This window comes from Tigriopus californicus, chromosome 7 (assembly GCF_007210705.1).
Source record: "Tigriopus californicus strain San Diego chromosome 7, Tcal_SD_v2.1, whole genome shotgun sequence".
Taxonomy (NCBI): Eukaryota; Metazoa; Arthropoda; class Copepoda; order Harpacticoida; family Harpacticidae; genus Tigriopus; species Tigriopus californicus.
Window position 1 is genome coordinate 10,817,457 of NC_081446.1, and position 20,712 is coordinate 10,838,168.

The 20,712-nt window shown below is 43.1% G+C and overlaps 2 protein-coding genes and 1 long non-coding RNA gene across 5 annotated transcripts in view; 2 read left to right on the plus strand and 1 right to left on the minus strand.

The window, feature by feature from the left end:
• Positions 1–12,547, plus strand: part of LOC131882907 (glutaminase kidney isoform, mitochondrial-like) — a 15,637-nt gene extending 3,090 nt beyond the window's left edge. The window contains exons 1-12 of one of the 3 annotated variants that reach the window (XM_059230196.1): positions 1,787–1,805; positions 2,132–2,246; positions 4,134–4,267; positions 4,520–4,649; positions 4,723–4,850; positions 6,264–6,379; positions 6,454–6,575; positions 6,669–6,827; positions 9,436–9,612; positions 9,697–9,983; positions 11,071–11,211; positions 12,036–12,547. In XM_059230196.1, the coding sequence (XP_059086179.1) occupies positions 2,175–2,246; positions 4,134–4,267; positions 4,520–4,649; positions 4,723–4,850; positions 6,264–6,379; positions 6,454–6,575; positions 6,669–6,827; positions 9,436–9,612; positions 9,697–9,983; positions 11,071–11,211; positions 12,036–12,258 (1,689 nt within the window). In that variant the 5' untranslated portion in view covers positions 1,787–1,805; positions 2,132–2,174 and the 3' untranslated portion in view covers positions 12,259–12,547. Of the gene's footprint in view, positions 1–1,675; positions 2,247–4,133; positions 4,268–4,519; positions 4,650–4,722; positions 4,851–6,263; positions 6,380–6,453; positions 6,576–6,668; positions 6,828–9,435; positions 9,613–9,696; positions 9,984–11,070; positions 11,212–12,035 lie in introns of those variants that run through there. The other 2 variants (XM_059230195.1, XM_059230194.1) reach the window with 2 other exon arrangements.
• Positions 11,691–20,712, minus strand: part of LOC131882910 (uncharacterized) — a 13,034-nt gene continuing 4,012 nt past the window's right edge. Inside the window, exons 2-3 of the long non-coding RNA XR_009373551.1 lie at positions 12,000–14,916; positions 11,691–11,892 (exon numbers count right to left, since the gene is read on the minus strand). This is a non-coding gene — a long non-coding RNA (uncharacterized LOC131882910). The remainder of the gene's footprint in view (positions 11,893–11,999; positions 14,917–20,712) is intronic.
• The window catches only part of LOC131882904 (sushi, von Willebrand factor type A, EGF and pentraxin domain-containing protein 1-like), a 17,355-nt gene continuing 11,556 nt past the window's right edge, over positions 14,914–20,712 (plus strand). Inside the window, exon 1 of the mRNA XM_059230189.1 lies at positions 14,914–18,161. Coding sequence (XP_059086172.1) covers positions 15,599–18,161 — 2,563 coding nt within the window. The 5' untranslated portion in view covers positions 14,914–15,598. The remainder of the gene's footprint in view (positions 18,162–20,712) is intronic.

A 20,712-nucleotide genomic window follows, 5' to 3' on the forward strand; every position in this document is an offset into this window, starting at 1 on the left:
AATAATGCAATTGAGGTAGGTACAGTTTTTTTTCGGTACACTTTCAGTACGAACATTTGACTGGACATATTTTCTTGCTCACAGCTTTTTCAATCTGACTTTCAAGTGCTTCATTATCAACGACCCCCGTCAGAGTTGTTTTGTTAATGCATTGCCGAGTTGAATGAGTGTAAAGCTGTTCTTCAGTTGACCATGTCTTTGTTTAGTGACAAGTTCAGGTTTACCATACGCTCTTATTGCGATAAGGTCACGAGGAAATTTACCAGCCAAAACAACTTGAGTCAGATTGATCTTGGTATTGAAATGGAAATGGTGCCTCAAGGTGATGATGACTCTTCGAGATCCCATTTGGAATGGATTCGTCGAAAAAGTGCTTTCGAGCCCATTCTTTTGGCGGACGAAGAGGTTGATTCCGACCAAGAAAAGGAGTAAGCTAAGTGATTGATAAAAATGGTAAAATAAGTTATGAACCTGGGTGCAAAATGAGGGCCAAAACAAAGATTTACTTCTGTTTTCTTGTCTTAACCTCATGGTAACTTTCCTATTTGTCAAGGCTAGCGCTACTTGACCTCTGACCATGGACGTTTTTACCAAGTGTCCAAAGATGATAAAGACGAAGATTGTCCTTTCACCCTTTACTTAACCCAATTGATCTAACTGAAGTGTTACAAACGACACGTTCACCAATGTCAGCATAACAAAGCTCTGCTTCAAAAGTTGTGTTTCTTCAAACCTCAGTTCAAACGAGTGTATTACGTGAACAATTTATCCCGTTTGTAAAGATACCCGGGGGGGGGGGGACTTTTTCATTTATTTGACTCTTCTTTATTGACAGCTCGTAAACGTGGGCTTAGAGAAAAGACAGCACGATCAGTTTTACTCAACTTACTCAACTAATGTCCTTCTTGGTACCGTCCTGACCTTGGCTCAAATCTCTTTGGCAGGATGCGTTAAATATCGTCAGATTGTTCAAGCCTCTAGGAGCGACGAGGGAGAAATCATTCATGAATATGCAAGTTAACCAAGCAATATTGCAGTAAAAGAGACAAGCTTGTTGTAAAAAGCACATCTGGTAGGGTCGAGAGTTGCTCCATGTTGTTCTATTCCGTTCCTTTTTGTATCTGGCTATTTTACTCCTGGTGTTCCAATTGCGCTCCCGCAATGTTGAGTTCCATGGTATTCAATTGTCAAACACAGGGTTACAGGTTTTCAAAAGTTCCATACCAAATCTTCGTCAGAATATGTTTCTAATGCCATTGGGGAAAGCTTCATAATCATAGGGAAATTCCCGAACCGAATTCCAAAAAGAATCGGATAGTTATTCTCTGACCACGGTATTCTCTACGTATTACACAATTTTAGTAGTAGATAGTTGGACTATGAAAGTTCTTCATGTGTACCGTATAAATTTTTGGAACAGAAGAATTTCAATGAATAGGGATTTGAATGGAAGGTCATTGCTGGAAAAGAGTATTTTCCCAGACATTTTCTCGCCACCCTGGCGAGAGGTCCATTTAAGGCCTCTGGGTGTTCCCAGTGTTCCAGATCCTGTTTGAGGTTGGTTCGCCGGCGAAAAGCCGAGAGAACCAACTAACCAAGCAAGTTGTGAAGGCCGAAGGAGTGTGAGGCGCGAGAGGAGCTCTTCGAACGAACAGAGAGCACGAAGCAGGACTTGTAGTAGTCAAGGATTGCACGATCAGCTAGCTCACCACACCTTGGAATTTGGCACAAAATTGCAGTTTTCCCTTGCCTCACCAAGACACCGGAGTCGAAGAGCAAACCAGGGTGGAGTCAGTTTCATCTCAGTATGTAAAGTGGAACCACATCACAGTCCAACTACTACTACTAAAACTACTACTACTTCTACTACTTCCATGATGATATAGCATTGAGTTCGTCTCCCAGCCATATTAGTGCCTCCAAACTCACACTACTCCTTACTACCTACTTTTTTGTGATTCCCACCAAAATAAAGAGTCTTCAGTTAGATCGAGTCTCTAGAACCAGTAATCTCTATGGTTCCACTGGCAAGCACAACTACATCCAACCCCTTCATGGCATCTCGTTCCATATCAACGTCTTCCACCACTAACTATGATGAGATCACCGCCAATCTCTGCTATTTTTGCAGCACAAATGGAAACCAACAAACCAACTTTGCCAATGTCGAAGATATGCTCTTCGAGGTCTTCTGCTCCGAGGATTCGGATTCCATCGATGGCATTGCTATCGGACACTTCCTCAAGGTAAGATCAAAGGCTTCTTTGGTTTAAGGCCATACGCCAAAAAGAGATTCAGCCTGAAGATTTGGGGCTAGTAAATAGACACGGTTATTCGTAAGCGTTTAAGACAGACAGGCGACAACACTTTACACGTGCGAAAGGCTGTACCTCGTTCAAAGTATTCTCAATTCTAAGCTCATTTTGGAAAACACAATCAAAGGAATTCATACCATTTATTAAACTTTATACTAAAAGCCATCTCGCCTATCAACAACAATCGACTGAGATTACTTAGTTCGAAGGACGTTTGGGCAATTAACAAGGGTCTTCAAACTCAAGTCGAGTCTTCGTTTCGAGTGAAGGGCTTTGACAGGCCATTCTTTCGGTTTAAGAGCATCTCGGACGCAGCAAGTTTTCTGCACATTTTTGCCAACTTCATCCCTTCGTGTTGGGTGTCTTCCTTGCAATAGAGAGGCCTCCAAACGAGATCTGAGCCATAAAACGAAAAGAGCCCATTGGTATTCTGGAGGAACTGCAATCCTAAAGTCTAAAAAGAGTCGGAGTCGTTGGTTGGATGAGCGAGGACTTTGACAACCAAAGAGGGGTTTGTTGGTGCTTGGCCCGCCCAGTTGCTTGATTTTCGAACTGCATTTTCAATCCGAGCACAAAGAAGTACTCCTTTGAAATGGTTTGCTTTGCTATAGCTAATATTAATATACTTGAATCAGGGCTATAGGCTTGCAAGTTTTAATTTAGAGCGAAAAGGCCGTAATAATGGCCACTGCCAAGGCTTTTCAGCTGAGATCTAATGAACATCGAATTCGACCTCGGCTTCAATGCACGATATTGTGGGCCTTTTTTGAAGGTCAATGCCTGAACTCCGAGAACAAAAGAAACCTTAAACAAGTTTTCACTCCCGAGATTGGCAGGGTTTCCTCGTGAGAAAGCGAGGGAGAAAAATGCTGCATGGAAATGGCCTTCTTTTATTCAATCTATGGTCCCTTAACCTTGCCTAATCAAGTGAGCCTTATCTGACTCCAAGAACTGCCAAGTATTAGCTTACGAACCCACACGCATACTGTAGATAATCTGACCTTGACATTCTTCATCATATCGAGATCAAAGGATTGGAACAAAATTTCGAAAATCAGAGCCGGAAATTTTATTTTCGTACGTATTGAAACGTCAAAAAAAACACTGGGATATAAATGTCAATGCAAGGGTCCAATGCATTCGAAAATAGGGATTCCATGCCATGGCTCGAATCATTAAGAGACGAGGTTATGCCATTGGGCTTCTATCAAGGTCACCCTACGTAGACGGGAAACCACTTTGGTTGAGCAAATACAAATTAACCTGTTCAGAAAGGACGGAATTAATGAATAAGTTGACATATTAATCTACTGCAGATACACTCCGCCTTTCTGCGAAGAATAAAAGGTCGACAAATAGTCATCTGATTGCGATGACAGCCTTCAAATTTCAAACCTCATGTTTGAAGATCAATGTTGGGGAATAACGTTGTCCGACCCAGTTTTGGTATGGATTTCATTGTAATGCCATAGAATCATGAGTCCAGACCGAGGTCACACTAATACTAGAGGAACGTCCTGAAAGCCGTTCACGTTATTGGAACTAGATCGACCATAAACCAGCTGTCTGTGTTTACCAATAATTGCGTCTATTTCGCTCGTCGATCCCTGAAGGAACGATAATAACAACACCAGCAATGAGAACCACTCCAAGTGGTTACGGCCGATAAGTATAGAGGTCCCTTTCTAATCTCAAAGACTGTTAATCCCCAAAGGCTAGACTGGTTCCCAAAGTGACCTGGCCAGGCTGCGATAAAGTCAACTGCAATTGTTCCACAAGTCGTGTTTTTCATCCTCTGATTGATGAACTCATTTACAGGCATTGGAATCCACTGGGCTTCGACGATCCGATCCGCGTCTGAAAGAGATGATCCAAAACTTGGAGAAGTTCCAAGCTAAGGATGAAACTAACGACTTTCATAAGATTGTGATTGATCGAAAGGAATTCAAAGAGTAAGTTCTTTCATTATTAACCTGTCTGCATTCGGAACGACGGATGGAGAGAAAGCTACACTAAATCCAAAGAAACCCGACCTCGGTGGTTCGTTTGGTTTTGTTCCAATCTCGGTTCCAAATCAACAATTCTCATGGGATGTCGGTCTCAGAATTCATTCATGAATCAGAGTATCACAGCCATGAAGAAGATACATCAACACGGGATTCCAATCAAAACTTGTCGTCTCATTGGCACCAATAACTTTCCAGAATCATCATCAGTAACATCGTACTCATCTCAAGGGCCCTCAGACGGCAATTCATCATCCCTGATTTTGAGGACTTTACTCGATACTTTGACGAGTTCTACCACAAGGCCAAAGAAATCACAACTGGCAAGGTGAGTCTCAATTGAGAGTGGTTACATATTTCACAGAAGGCAATCACCTCATTGACATATTGTTACGTTCAAGGTGGCAGATTATATCCCGGTGTTGGCCAAACAAGACCCCAACATTTTTGGCGTGTCCCTCTGCACAATTGATGGTCAAAGATATTCCCTGGGCGATGCTCAATATCCATTCACTCTCCAGTCGTGTTGGTAAGGCCATCTAAAATGGGGTCCTCCCCCCCCCCCAATGAATGATTTAGTAATGGCTTCATAAAACATGAAGGGCAGTTTGGCCCACAAACGTTGGCCTTTGGAGGGCATACATGTATCCAGAATTGCGAGCCTGAACTGCTAATCCATAAACTGAAAATCAGTCAGTAGACTAGCTAAAAAATCCATGTTTTTTTTGTAACACGCCATTGACGACAAAATTTGGCAAAAATAAGATCATTATTACTCGTGACACTAGCAATTTTCTGCATCGTTTGGCTTTTTCAGGGCCACAAGAATCGTTTTTATTCCTCTATAAAATAAATGTGCAAGGGACAATCCTGTCATTTCCAAACTTTGGCCACAAACTGAACATTCAAAGTGCCGGGACAGAAAAAGAGGGGCTCTCATGAAGCTTAATTTAAGGGCGATGAATGACCTTGGCAATGGTCTTATCACGCGATCCAAACAGCAAGGCCGTAACGGCAGAACGAACGTAAAACCTTTGAAAGGCCGGTTTCTAGGAACCAATATGGCCTTAAAGGCCTTTGCAATGACGTAGAGAGATAATGTAAGGAATTGAAAAACAAGAAATCCCTTGGTAATGACACAGTTTGTGACCTTTGTTGTTTTGACATACATATCGATACTATCACAAGGAGGTCACAAATTCTTTAAGTCTTGGTGTTTTAGTTGTGCCAAATGGATCAAACTTCACAAGTTAAAAAAAAAGAATAATGATGGGCCATCGTCATCAAAATAAACCATTCCTATTTCTTGATATATTTTACAAAAAAAAAACGAACATAATAATGACCGTACCAATTAAAAAAAATCATTCTATTGATGTTGAGACCACCAAACCTCGTTTTGCTGTTGCTTTTGGGGACGAAGCTGGAAACGACTTTTTATCGGAGAAACCCACCACATTTATGTCATTTCTCATAAATCTCCTCAACGACGAGCCGATGGGCTATGTGTCAAATATTCGACTAGAATTCGATCATTTCTTGATCCAAGAAAAGACGGCAGATTACGGTTCCATTTCTCAGACTTTTATCTAAATCGCACTACTTTCACCCAGGCCAGTTCACACTTTCTCTGCTCTTTGTTCCCAATAAAGACCGCAATGTCTGACCATGGTGCCCATCTAATGGCGTAATGCATTTAGATATAAATACATTGTAACCCTAGTGTTGCCAGGAAGGAAACCTATGATCATTGCAAAGGACTCAACCACAAATGGGGAGTTTACCTCGTCGTAATTGCTTTTTCTTTCATTGTCGACGACCTCAACATCTTGAGGATTGACGACTCCACCTTTGTTGCTAACCCTTAGAATAAAGAGACTCATGTGAGCTTCTTTACTTCAGGCTAACCAAAGTATCTTATTCGATTGAATTCTATTTTTAGCAAGCCACTCAACTATGCTATTGCTCTAAATGAACTTGGAGCTGAAATCGTTCACCAATATGTTGGGCAGGAGCCCTCAGGCGGTAAATTCAATGCCATTGAGTTGGACTACACAAGTGAGTGGACCAATTAATGATCACAACTTGATAGGGTCTTTCTTCATCAATGTCTAAACTCCGTCTCTTACTAGATAAACCCTACAACCCTATGGTCAATGCCGGATCCATTGTGGTGAACTCGTTGTTGCAATGCCTTATGAAACCTGAAATGTCCATGGCCGAAAAATTTGACTACGTCAACAATTACATCAAGGTATTACCTGAAATTGAACTTTTCGAGTACTCCAATACCAGTCGTTATGATGTGGATCTAAAAATGGATCTCTTGACAATTTCGCTCTGTTAGCGCCTTTCTGGAGGAGAATTTGTGGGGTTTAACAACTCTGTATTTCTGGCCGAAAAGGAGGTTTCAGACCGCAATTACGCCATGACCTACTACATGAAGGAGCACAACTGTTTTCCGAAAGGGATTAACCCAAAGGATTGTCTCGATTTCTGGTATCAGGTAAGCAGCAGGAAGCCTGGCAATCTAATAATCTCAGTTCAAAACAGAATACACCGTTACAGTATCTACAAGATTAGAAGTCAAACAAAATCACAACATATGGAACGAAATGAAGTGAGTGAAATTAAAGCTGAAATGCAGCGATAATTTCAAAGACGAGCAAAAAGGGTTATGTAAACCTTTTTTTAACAAGTGACAATGTGTTGTGCAATGAATAATCTCCAACATTTTACATGACATGGTTTCATAACGCAATTGCAGAATCAAAAGAAAAAAGTGAGAAGCCTTCATCAACTAAATATTCACTTGCCAAGATAGGCTAGGAATTTAACGTTTGGGCTCTAATTGGACGCTCTAGTTCTTGAAAACAACTAACGTATCGAAGAGGAGGCCTCCAACTATGCTCAGAATGTCAAACTATCCATAGAATTCCCAACAAAGCCCAAACCTTTGCTTCAAAGCTTTACGGTATTGTTGATTCTTAGAATTTTTTTTGGTCATATAGATACGTATTGCGCAAGCACAATAGCATAGCTATGGATCAGATGAAAATGCCCTAGAATGTTGCTTTGATTGAAGCGACAATCGTTTTGTTGTTATGCAACCACTTGGAATGGAAACCGATGGTTATCCGAAGGACTTCCCGTCACAACCGGACGACACCATCAATTGTTAAAGAAAAAAACGAACAATCCTAGATTCCTTACTTTTATCGAACATGAACTAGCAGTAAGTAGGGCGATAAACTATTTTTGCAGCGTAAGAGAAGATCACAAAGGCTACTTTATTAATTCACAAAGGCAATGCTCAACCCACAGCCGAGGTTATTTTTTTTTATCAAAGATTTATTTTACGGATTTTAAAACCGATACAAAGAATGTTATTTCCTGGAAAAATGTCGTGTCTGATTGATTAAAAACAAACTATAACGAGAAATGGTCAGGTACAATAATAAAACACTTTGACATATCTGTTTGTCGATTTGAACCACATATTGCTTCCAATTCTGAATCTGAACCCCAAATGTAGCTAGGATCATGTAATGGTTCTGCTCTTGCATCCTATTTCAAACAGGTTTGTTCGAGCTCCTCGAGAGACTCCTTTTTAGTCTAGCTAGATTTGGACTAGTAACTTTCGGGTGGGATAAACGAAATATTCCTCAACCCATCCCAAAACAGTTCTACCAAAAGCTACACCGACAGAAGCGTCTGGGAACGACGCAAACTAAGCTCTAGCATAAACGAATTTGCCAGAGTCAAATTCTAGAGAATAATGTTTTTGTAACGACGGTGCCCCAAAAGGGTAACTTTCAAAAAAGGGTCTGGAAAGGCTAAGAGAGCCAGAAAGATGAAACAGTTACAGAATGCAAGAAAAATGTTAGTCTGGCGTTCGGGCAAAGCAAAGAAATCAGTTTTAAGAACTGTTGCTTGAATCATCATGAGTACAACAAGACCGTACATTTCCGACAAGCTACTTTTAAAAACACTTCTTTGTTGACTACAAGCCTCTTGAATTGTATCCAATTTATGATTAGGAAATAGCCTTAGATTGGTTAGTAGCCAAATTGAAGTATTTCTATGATATATTATGCTCAATAATAAGCAAGGAATTTTCAACTAATATTACGTGGCTGGCAGAGAGGGTCGAATATGTCTACGTAATTAGCTAGGGTTGTGACAAACATCATGAAAGGTTGCTTGTTATCTGTAACTTTCTATGGCTTTGGTCTGAGTTTATTGCACTCCAACCGGCTAAAACAGCTTTTACATGAATAACACAACCGCAAATTGCACATGCTTGTGTCCTCTTTCACCCCCTGTGGATCCATTTAAGCATTCAAGTATAAAATAAATGCATCAGGGGTGATTTTACCCCACTTGATTGAGCGTGAAGCGGTTTGGTTGCCAAAATCAGAAGTGATGTGTTTAGTTAAAACTGAATTCATAGATGTTGGTTCATGGTTACTCCAATAAGCAAACAATAAGCACCGGTACAAAAATCAACTGTGCTCCTTTTCAATGTCTCGACTGTGTATTCAAATATTAGATTCCAGCATTTGGAATCTTGCCACTCGGCAAGTAGAAGTAGTTGTTGCTTCAAATTCCCCAAATAACGTTGTAAATAAAACTTGTTTCGAGGGGTTTGGTAGTCGTCAAGGGCTATCCAGTTTGACATTTCAACCCTCTTGGAAAGCGAGATCACCCCGCGATTGATTGATGATTTCCTCTTGCTCTAAAGGCAACAAAAGATGACTTAAATCGTCCTAGAAACAATGATCAAACCAAATGAAATGAAGAGAAAGGCGACCACCAAGGAGGCATCATGTTCAGTGTTCGATATTCAGCGATGCAAAGCTTTTGGGATGCCTTTGACAAACTGTTAAAGCTTTGCATTTGCATGTCGTTAAAGGCAACGCGAAATCAAACTTTGAAAAGGTAAACTGTCAGAGCGTGAAATTGGTAAATAGGCCTGTCTGACTAGGCAGGATATTCCCCTCATGAATAGAAGATCTCCCATGCTTGAGAGCTAGGCTAATTTAGACGACGGTCGTTGGAATCAATTACATAACCCATGCATTATTTACACTCCTCCTCAATGTTGTCCGTAGTGCTGTTCTATGGAAGTGAACTGTGAGACCGTGGCCGTAATTGCGGCCACTCTGGCCAATGGCGGCCGTTGTCCTATCACTCGCGAAGAAGTGATCCAACCCGAGGCTGTGAGGGATGTCATGTCCTTGCTCCATAGTTGTGGTTTCTATGAATACTCTGGTCAATTCGCTTTCAAGGTGAGGTACTTCCAATACCATTTCATACTCATCCAGATTTCCTTGTGCGCACCTCAATCTCTCAACCTGACAACTTGAATTCAGATTGGGTTACCGGGCAAATCCTCCGTGGTTGGCGCTATGATGATGGTTCTGCCCAACTCCATGGGCATGTGTATCTACTCCCCTCAAGTGGACCAGTTTGGCAATTCTTGTCGGGGATTGGCTTTCTGTGAAGAGCTCGTCAAGGTTTTCAATTTCCATCGCTACGACAATACCACACGATTCAGTAGCAAGTTCAATCCCAGGCGAGTGCTCTACGAGAGCAAAGGAGACACCATCGTGAGCATGATCTATGCAGCCGCCAACGGAGACATGAGCAATCTAAGGAGGTAAGCAAATCAGTCCAATCTAATGCTCGATCGCCTTCGAGGTCACCCAACCTCGGTTTGCCTCGCTTGTTAAACATTGGCGGTTGATTTGAAATAGATCGAAGTTAATCGCTACTCTGTTATCGAATACTTGATGAATTATTAATGAGGTAAATGCCTCGGCATTCTAAGAATGAGTAGATAACTGTGTGTTGAATGAGATCTAAATAAGGAGCCTGCTCTTAGTCGGTGGATGATGATCGTTTTACGTGGGAATCTTTCGACCTCACCCATGCTGGCTGATGCAGATGATACAGATGCACTACGAGTACATGTATTGTTCGTGTAGTGAGCTAGTGACTGCATGCAGCGAATTGATTGCAACGAATTCGGTTTAATTGACGTGTTTGTTCAGCATTGATCGTAAACATTCATCCTCATTATTCTAAGGTATTTACTCCTCGGGCCATCCTCCATTAATCTAATGCAAAGATGGCGATCTCTTCTAAATGGCAGGATTATGAAGTCGTTCGAGTCAGGTGACAAGATTGGAATTCGTGAGATTGTGAATTCCTTTTCTTATGGTAATGCTCGGGGATAGCCATCTCCCGATGGAAACCCGAGCAGCAGAAAATTCATGAGATTGATTCTTGCGAAATCTTGAGCTTGAGTTCAAGGATGTCTACCGCGCAATCACAAAGGGTCTGTCTAATGTTTGAGATGTTCTGCGTGCTCATATCATTTGCATATCTTAAAGATTGACACCAAACGAGCCGTCACATCACACTTACTTACGAAATCGGATTTAGTATTCCTCATGCTTGCATCGTGGTTGTTTGTTCCCCGATATCTTTTAGATGAATATGAATTTCCAATAATTACCTCCGAGCGAGAAAGAACATTACTGTAGTCCTTTCCTGGAAATTCCGGCACGCTGAATCATGTGGTTTGAAAAGCTGCTCGATAATGAGCGTTCATGAGGTAGCATCACCACGGGTATCCTTGACATTTATAGTCAGATAATTATGAAAAAGCCAATCATGAGAGTTGATTTCAAATATCTCTCATTTGTGGTTAATACTAAGCATAATTTTCCTTCAAATTCCAGACATATGTTCCTTGGTCACGACATGGGAATTAGTGATTTCGATGGACGGACTGCCCTCCATTTGGCCGCAGCCAATGGTCATCTTGAATGCGTTCAATTTCTCCTGCAGAGTTGTAATGTGGACCCAGAACCCACAGACAGGTGAGGTGATCTGTTCAAATTTCAGAGAATTTCTCTGGAGGGCTGAACATTTGTTTTTTCAATCTTGGGCATCTCAAGCTGGTCTAAGGTCATTTTTCAATGTTCACAATTTCGCTCATAGCCAAGCCATATCTGATTGACATTTTCTTTCTCGAGGAGAGGCTCTTCAGAACTTCAGAACCCCCTTGTCATATGTTTGCAAAGTCTAGAGATGTCAAAGCTACGCAAGCAACTCTAAAAACGAAATCTTGACTGGGAGATCATTGGAATGTTCATTTTAGAAATTATTCTTCCATTGATTTTGCTTGACGAGTAAGAACAGAAAAAAACTGAATATTCTTGGCACCGTGAATCCTTTCAAAATGAGCGAACGAATGCCAAAATGAGCCAGCACATCCCTGGCATGCTCAAGGTCCGTGATTGAAAGTCCGAAAATAGAATTGAGCCACAGATCCAATCATGGAAGCCGAACTAGATTTATTCAAATTCGGATACGTTTAAAAGAATGAATCTCTCTTTTAAAAGTTATTTAGTCACGGATTTTCTGTCCCATTAGCAAGAACGTGCCTTCGGACATTTGATGGCATTTCGTAAGCCATATTCCATTGAATTCAAATTCTGGTCGTCCAAAAAGGGCGTTTGCCGCAAGCCAAATATAGCTCGAACATAATGGGACCTTCACTTGAGAAGAAAAAAAAAACACATTAGTACAATGGATAATGAATGGCACCGGCAAATCATTCAAAACTATCATTTGTTTCAACAAGACCTCGACATCGGCTTCTTACATTTTCAGTAAATATCCATGACCTTGACTCTTTTAGATGGGGCTTTACGCCTTTATCCGAAGCTGAGCGAGGTGGAAACAAGGCCGTGTCCGGATTTCTCCAACATTGGATAGCTCGCGACGGGAATGGCGACACCCTTACGGCTCGATCGGGTCGTCTTTTGCTCCAACAAATCAAGAATGAAGAAACTGAGGCTAAATTGGTGGAAGATGAGGTGAAGAAGGCGAGCGATAGGCAAGCCGTCCAGCAATTGCAATAATAGCGGTTCATCTCATGGAGATGTAGATCATGAACTAGTTCCAATTACCGGAGATATTATGGGGCACTTTCCCTCTTCCCCGAGTTTGATACCGGTGCTTCTGAGCAGTCAGTATTGTAACAGATTATATTACTCATCAAGTACTTCTTCTCCTCCTAATAATGTACCACCAAACCAAACAATATCTACAATTGTCAAAGTCAAGGACCCATTCATTCCAAGGTTGTGTTTTCTTCCTTACTGTAATTGGCTCACTAGCTCAAAATAAATCACAAGTTCTCCTGGCTCAGCCATTGCCATTGCTCTAGCACTCTCCACTCGGTTAGATGAGTCATTTAATAACTACAACGTCCAAGTTTCTGAACTTCTCTCCTTTGTTCCATCAAACCTCAGTCCAAAAGTGGAGATCCCAATTCTTACCCAAACTTCCCTGAAAGCATGCGGTTCGATTGAAATGTAACTCCATTTAGAAATATCAACCGTGACAATATCTTAATATTATCCCAGGCTTTATTGAACGGGATGAGGTTCAGAGAAGGAAAATAAAGCATACTCAAACCTAAGCCTGGGTGTCTGGCCAGTCATTCACTCTACTCCTTGGCGACTCAAGGAGAGACAAGCGCAGTTTCATTTTCAGACGATTACCGGCCAATTCCCAAAAGATAGTCTATGATGAGGGCACAAGAGCAACCAGCCATCATCAACCAAGCCAACCAGGCAGTCACACCCAGATCCTCAACGACAGTATTACCAACCCTCTGTCTATGTACTTACCTTGGTGAGCGAGCGTGTGTGTGTGTATGTGTGTATGCCTGAGCTATCCTTCTCCCCCCACCTCTCAAACACATTCATATGAGGAAAGACAGCAGGTTTGGCCAGCCAAGCTATCAAACCCACCAATCGAGTGGGGGACTGGAATCCTCCCGAATGGAGCGCTAAAGCAGACCATCGACCATTCCACCCGGTATCCGTACTTACCATTGGCGTACTACTAAAGCGGTGATGGTAGTGCATTGGTTTTTCTGACTAGATAGATAGAGCTCTGACCTTGAGGAATACCTGACGCCCAGGCTATTGGTTGGTTGGATGGTTGGATGGATGCCTGACTAGATCTGGTGCTATGCGGAATGAGGGCGGGACGGCTGGCGGCGATACTCCAGATAGAGTGCGGATAGGATTGGGAGTTTGGGAGTAGTTGGAACCAGAAATCGAAACCTGCCATTGTTTGTCTATTTCTTTGGAGAATGTATGCATTTTGTCGTCATTTTTTTCAAGATGATATCGGAAACGAGGTTCTTTGTTACTCAAAAGCTTGGATCAGGCGAGTGGTGTTCACGTAATACAGATCCAGTGGAAGGAACAATTTCAACAATTTGCACTCGGTGATCAATGCCTTAGGATTCTTTTGTCTTGGAGACTTCAACGTGAGGAGTTTCCGAGGAACTTTGACACTTAAATGCGTCTTATCCAATGATGACGGGCGAAATGATTAGATATAATGCCGACTCGACGAAAACGACACGACCAATTATGGTTCAAGTGAAAAGAACGATTGTTCAATCGTCTTGATCTTTATATTGGCTATGTCGGCGTCTTACTTCTTGAATAGGGCACAGGGCACCGATAATATAAACTTCCTTTGCCAAACAAAACAGACCTATAAAGAATAAGTTATGATCCGGTACACAACCGGTTTTGACTCAATTCTATCATCGATTTCAGGAACCAGAGTTATTGGTAATTGATAAATGTTGTTCTAACCGACCAGGAAATGTTTGATGAAAGGTCAGTATCTGCTTTTGAAGCATCCTCATCCGATGAGCTTTAGCTTTATAAAGTGCGAGCCAAATAAATCGACGATGTACTGTATATCTTTAAAAAACATGCCGTTTTGACTTCATTCATTCGTAAACCATTTCTTGAACAACAACCTTTACCGATGAAAATTCAATGCCCCAGTCCTTTGGCACCATCAAGCGCTCATTCGACAGTTAACAATCGTGATGGTTTTAATTTCAAAACGACAGAGGGCGCCTCAGAATGAATCCAAGTCCCAATCGAGATGTGGCTGAAGTGGTGCATTCTACAATGTACGTTGATCATAAGGGTCTACGAACGTATGCGCCCTAGTACTGCGCGAGAGCCCTTCCCGCTTCGATAACCAAAAGGCGGCTGAGTGTTCTCTGGCAGGTCCGAATGAACGAACTTGCGTACGGCCGCCACTTTTTAGGATACGTTTGAGCTTCTTCCAGCTGCCAGGGGCTCCCAAGTGAGTTGACGAGCAAGCTATTCAGTTTTTTGGTGCAAGTCAGATAGAACGGATGACGATGGCTGGTGGTGAAGACGAAGAACTAATTCATCCTTAGACAAGTCAAGAGAAGTGAGGACGAACGAGAGGTTCAAAGAGCAAGCAAGAGAGCGGGACAAGGAAGATTTTTAGGCACCTTCCACATACTTACGCACCTTCTTGGATGTAGCATGATGAGCTGAAGAAGAAACCAGTGAAAGTGAGGCGAGGCAAGTCAAGAGGAGAAATAGTTTGTACCTCCCCACTTCTTGCACAGCTTGTAAACCTGTGTTCATTGGGGTGACCTCTCGCACATCAAGACCACCAGAAGCTTCAGAGGATTCTTCTTCGTGCCCTTCCAGTCCTGTGTCCTGAAACCCGAAAACAAAAACATTGATGCCCAAGAAGTGCTCGTTTCGTTCAAGACGAAGAAGCGTGGAATTGGACTCGTATTAGAGATACCGTTCCATGTTCTATGAAAAAAGTGTCGCTGTCATCGTTGATTCTCAATTTCAATTGTTAATATCACGGCTTGAATCACCCGTCGAGTGTCCCTCGTTGAGGTCTGTATATGTGAGTGTGTGTGCGCCACAACAACCAGGACTCCTCAGTAACTCAGTCAAAGTGAGTGGTGCTACCCTGAAGAGTTGCTTGATTTGTGTTGCGTGGTTCTTCTTGGTCGGTGGTTGGCCGATAGTGGTGGTGTATTATTGTAAACTCGTGAGATTTCCGCCTTTAAAATCATTATCATCATGTGAAGAGGAGTTCGTGTGTTCGCATACAGTTTTTTTTATGAACAACCACCTTGCCAATGTAACGATTATAAGGAGTGGCAGCGCAAATCGCCCTGACAAGGAGGAGACAAGAATGAGATGAAGATGACTCCTCAAGAAGAGATGTCACAGGCTGATAATAATATCCCACCTTGCTGAGAGAGAGACACCTGAAGCGGTGATTAAAGTGGGTACATCAGCCACGAATCCGACAAGGCGTCGTTCTTGGATCGCCGTCAAATTGAGCTCAATCTTCTCCCTCTGTTCTCCATGATCAAAAATGAGTAGGCTCAAACATTTATCGAGCGCATTTATGCTCAAATGGACCCTATACTTTCTTACATACTACGTGTGTTTGACACAATCATCTGAAGTCTGCCGTCATCCGGCTGTGCCCTTTGCTGCCAAATACCTCAATATCACCGGAGGCTTGGACGAGGACAATTGGACCATCAAATATATCTGTGATAGTGGCTACGAACTCTTTGGAGAGGAGTCCAGAGAGTGCCAACAAGGTCAATGGAAAGGTGACCTGCCTCACTGTGCTGTCAATGTGGCCCTCAACAAACCAGCCACCGCTTCCAGCCAAGAAGGAAAAGGGGATCCCAACAATGGGGTGGACGGCAGAAAGTCCACGGTCCATGAGGGCGATAAGTGCACAGAGACCAAGTCAGAAAAATCTCCCTGGTGGACCGTCGATCTTCTGGGCTCCTACTCCGTCAAACATGTCCGGCTAACAACCAGGTGCTGTGATGATGTGCCCATCAAAAAAGCAGAAATCAGGGTGGGCAACTTTACCACCCCCGGGAAAAATCCCCTCTGCGATTGGATTCCGAAGGCTCTAGATGAAGGTGCCACAGAAACCGTGGAATGTGTGGAGGAAATCATGGGTCGCTATGTTTCTATCATGATGACCGGTGTTGAAACTGTGCTCTCGGTTTGTGAGGTGGAAGTTTTCAGTACTGATGAAATCAGTTTGGCCAACTGTCCAGATGATATCCCACAGGATGAGGTATCTGTCTTCCAGGAGGCTTGCTATCATTTTGTGCCTGGCGAAGTGTCTGGCTATGATGAGGCTAAGGCGCTTTGTGAGGAAAACGAATCGCATTTGGTTGCAGATCTGGATGAATTTTCATTGCCTTATGTTACATCCAGACTTCAACGTCAACTAGACTTAAAAAGCGATGTTCAGAGCATCATGGCATGGGTTGGGGCCCAGAGGGAGCCCGGTCTCGTCAAAGACGAATGGACTTGGGTCACTGGAAACACGGTAGACACAATTGAATGGGGACGGGGCCAACCCAATAACTACAATCAAGAGCAGAACTGTGCCGTGCTGGACTCAGAGTTGGATTGGAATTGGAACGACATCTCATGCAAGATCTCAGCTGTGACCGTGTGCCAATCTAGCCCTTCCAAATGTGCCAGTCCTCCCGTTAATGAAGGCACATTTTTCACCGGAGATCTGACGGTGGGATCTCGCATCAGTTATCATTGTCCCGTTGGGGACATGCCCGTGGGCGACGCCAACCAGACTTGTGAGATCTCCGGACAGTTCTCCGGATTACCCATCACATGCAAGAAAGTCGATTGTGGTCAAGTCCCAGGCTTAGTTGATGGAGAGATCCACGTTCTTGATGGTCGGACCACTTGGGGGGCCCGAGTAAAGTACAAGTGCAAAGACAGCTATAACCTCATGTCTGGGGATGAAATGCGTACTTGTGAGGAGAAGGGTTGGAGTGGGAAGGCACCCACATGCGTTTATGCGAGATGTCCTGAGCCAGACACGGTGGAGAATGCTTACCTCAAAGCGGATGGCGACAACTCAGTGGGCTCAAAACTCATTTATACTTGTCACGAAGGCCACAAGGCTTCGGGGAGTATGTCACGAGAATGCAAACTGGGGGGCAAGTGGTCTGGAACCACACCCAAATGTGAATTTGTGGATTGCGGGGATGCCCCTGCTGTGAAGCATGCCAATGTCCAACTTCTAGACGGAAGGACATCGTTTGGTGCGGAGGTGGAATATTCATGCGGGGCAGACTACATACTCTCAGGCAACAACAAGAAAAAATGTGATGCGTCAGGTCAGTGGACGCGAAGTGAGTTGTCTTGCCACATTATTGAATGTCCCCCTCCTCGGGCACCCAATGGCGGAAGAGTATCTGGATACAACACTGAGATCCATTCCAAGATCGAGTTCTCCTGCCTCACGGGACACATCTTGGAAGGCCAAGAAGTCCTCACTTGTACCCGTTCAGGCCAGTGGTCAAGTAGTTCACCAGTTTGTCGCTTCATTGATTGTGGCGCTGTACCGCCCATGCCATCAGGGACTGCCCATTATGTGAACGGTTCCACGCATCTCGGAAGCATGGTCAGATACATTTGCGATCGCAGCTACACGATGGAAGGTAATCCTGAGCGTGTTTGTGAAGAAAACAGTCGATGGAGTGGTGATGCTCCCCGGTGTAGTGAGATCAGATGTCCCATTCCTGATCGACCAAATAACACCATCATTAGCGTTTCAAGTACGGAAAGACTCCATGGAACCTCAGTCATCCGATCTAAACCAAGTACCACAACGGCCTATCGCGTGGGCAGCACCCTTAAGTATCGTTGTGAGCGAGGGTATATCCTTGAGAAAGAGGATGGATCCGACGCCAGAGTGATGACTCGAAGATGTACCACCAGTGGGACCTGGACCGGTTCCATGCCGTCGTGTAAATTTGTCAATTGTGGGTCTCCCGAAGTGCCGGAAAACAGTGAAGTTAGCCTGCAGAACAATGGGACCTATTTTGGCAGCATGTCCTTCTACAAGTGCAAACCCAACTTCAACTTGGACGGTAAGATCATCACCATTTACAAACTCGCATCACGAACAGATCGAGCCCAAGCGACTGCATAATACGAATGCATATTCATGTTCGAATGTGCTTATCGTTCTTGGAATGGATGTGGTATTCGCTCAGCTTAGATTTTGCGGTGGCAGTTTTTGTTAATTCGACTTGATCTTTAAAATTTGGTGTGAGCTTTGGCTTCCCTATAAACTTGGCCGTGGTTTTTTATTCCTACTTTATTATCTAACAACTTGAATTGATATCTGCCAACCAAAGCTGAAAAGGATGTAAGTGAGGCATGCAATTGCTCTCGGCCACGAATACTCTTTTTCCGTGAGGGCCCTCGATAAAACACACTTACACAATTTGATTGGTCACTTCAAACCTTGGGAACACGAACTATCAGGGACCGCTAAATGCCCTGGACTGAACAAGTGACCGGCAAATATGAAACAATGATGGCAAGGGCACCTGAGCAATCAAGGGATGCCGGCGGATTGAACGAGGATCGTTGTTCTGATTCACTCCAGGTGTGAGTGTCTGATTCAAGTTCAGCCACAACTTCAATTATCCACGGTCATCTTTCAATTTCCCTTAGGGAATGAAAGTCTTAAGAACCCACGTCGGTTCGCTATGAAACGATGAAACGAATTCAACTATTCATCACCGTAATCCACACTCCTCGTTTTACTCCTCCTACAGCCCTCAAGAGTTTTTCTATTGAACTAAAAAATTGGCTCAGAGAACGGCAAGAACTAGTCCATGAACTGTCAACCTTGGAGACCAGGGTGCGAAGAGACGAGTTAGATGCAATCTTGTCAAGACTTTCCAGTCTAATATAGCTACTAAATTCAAGCACTTCCTCGGTCTTTGAGACTTTGCTGCAAAAAACCCCATCGCATCGTTTTTCGCTCCCGCATGAACGAGTGATTCATTATACGACCCAAAGCCGAGGAAATTGGTTCGGAAAAACCAGACATAGCGGATGAACATTCTCACTTGTGCGGATACATCGCGGAATGCCAAGGAAGCAGAGTCAAAGTGAGATTTCATCATCGTTAGTCAATGACGGTCGTTCAATCCCAGGTTTTCAAGTGAGGAATAGATCCTCGGGCAAATCCTAGGCCTCAAAAATAATTGAGTATTTCTCAACCAACCGTATTCGTAAGCTGGCTGGGCCCGAAGGTAGTGGTAAGTACTGTACTAGTAGGAGGCCTCGAGAGGAAACCTCCGGTACATCCAACCCTTGTCACTGTTAGTTCAACTGTACAATCCCACCAACCTCCTCAGGGGGTTCCCTCTCAGAAGCTTCCATTGAATACCAAGTATGTCTCAAGGAACTAAGTACTGAACTAGGTTTAGCGAATGCTACATGGTATGCAGTACTGACTAATTGGAATTGAGTGAGTAACACTCCGTTAAGTTTCACAGCCAATTGAAACATTCCCAAAACGAGGATGCTACGTCAAGAACTGACTCTTGAACAATCAGAAAACACATCTTTTAGGGATGAGTCTTTTAAGAGTGTTTCAACAACTCATGACCATTCACAGACCAATTCAGAGTTGAGTGGCGTTTGATACACCCTGTATGGAAGAGTTCCTGCAAGTGAAGATTCAAGATCTTAAGGGTCGTCTCACTTTGTTAGAAGAAGACCACATTGTTCCTTTGATAAAGCATCATCCGAGGAATAATACAGACAAGAAAGAGAGAAGAGATCTCTTTTCCGCACGCGCATGAGTCAGCCAAATTCAGACTTTCCTCGCGCCATTCACCCGGTACCCGAGAAAGAATTAATCTCATTTTTGTCTAAAACGAACTCTCAAACTCGATCAATCTCAAGTAGAGTGTCTTAGCCATATCAAACCGACCTCAAACGCCAATTTCACTTCGTTTGGCAATTTTCTCCTCGATGGTTCAAACAATTTCGTGAGGTCATTGCTTACAACCTTGCTTGTTCAATGTTCATAGTATAGTAGCCTTGGGTGATTGCAAACAAAATCAGTTCACTTTTTCATGATAAGAAACATGAAAGAGACAGCCGATTCAGAAGTTCCGGCAATCTTTTAACAATAACATCAAATGAAGTGAGACTTCAAGGCCTGAATGAAAAAAAATGTGGTTCACCTTGAGTTTATGCGTATATAAACACAGTGACAATCTGGTTCATCCATATCCAAAAAGGACGCTTCAGGTCATTAGACCTGACCATTAGCGATCATTAACACTTACTATTTTTGACTTGTTACACTTTTCCCCCGATTTAAAGGCACGGATAGGGTGATTTGAGAGATGAGAACCGACGCTTCATTCGAATGCCGTATCCTAGTTCGATATATCTATTATGAACAAGAGCGTTCAGGGTTGCCATTTCTTTCATCACTTAGTTCAAATGATTGATTGCAAAGTTGTCGCAAGCGATGCGTTCAAACGTGTGAAAGTTCATATGCCGTTTTTTGATGCATATCATTGCAAGCAGGAGTGTTCCAGAGACGCCCGCCCACTCGAAGATGAAAGACTAAATGAACGTCGTCGATATGGTTGTGAACTATATTGA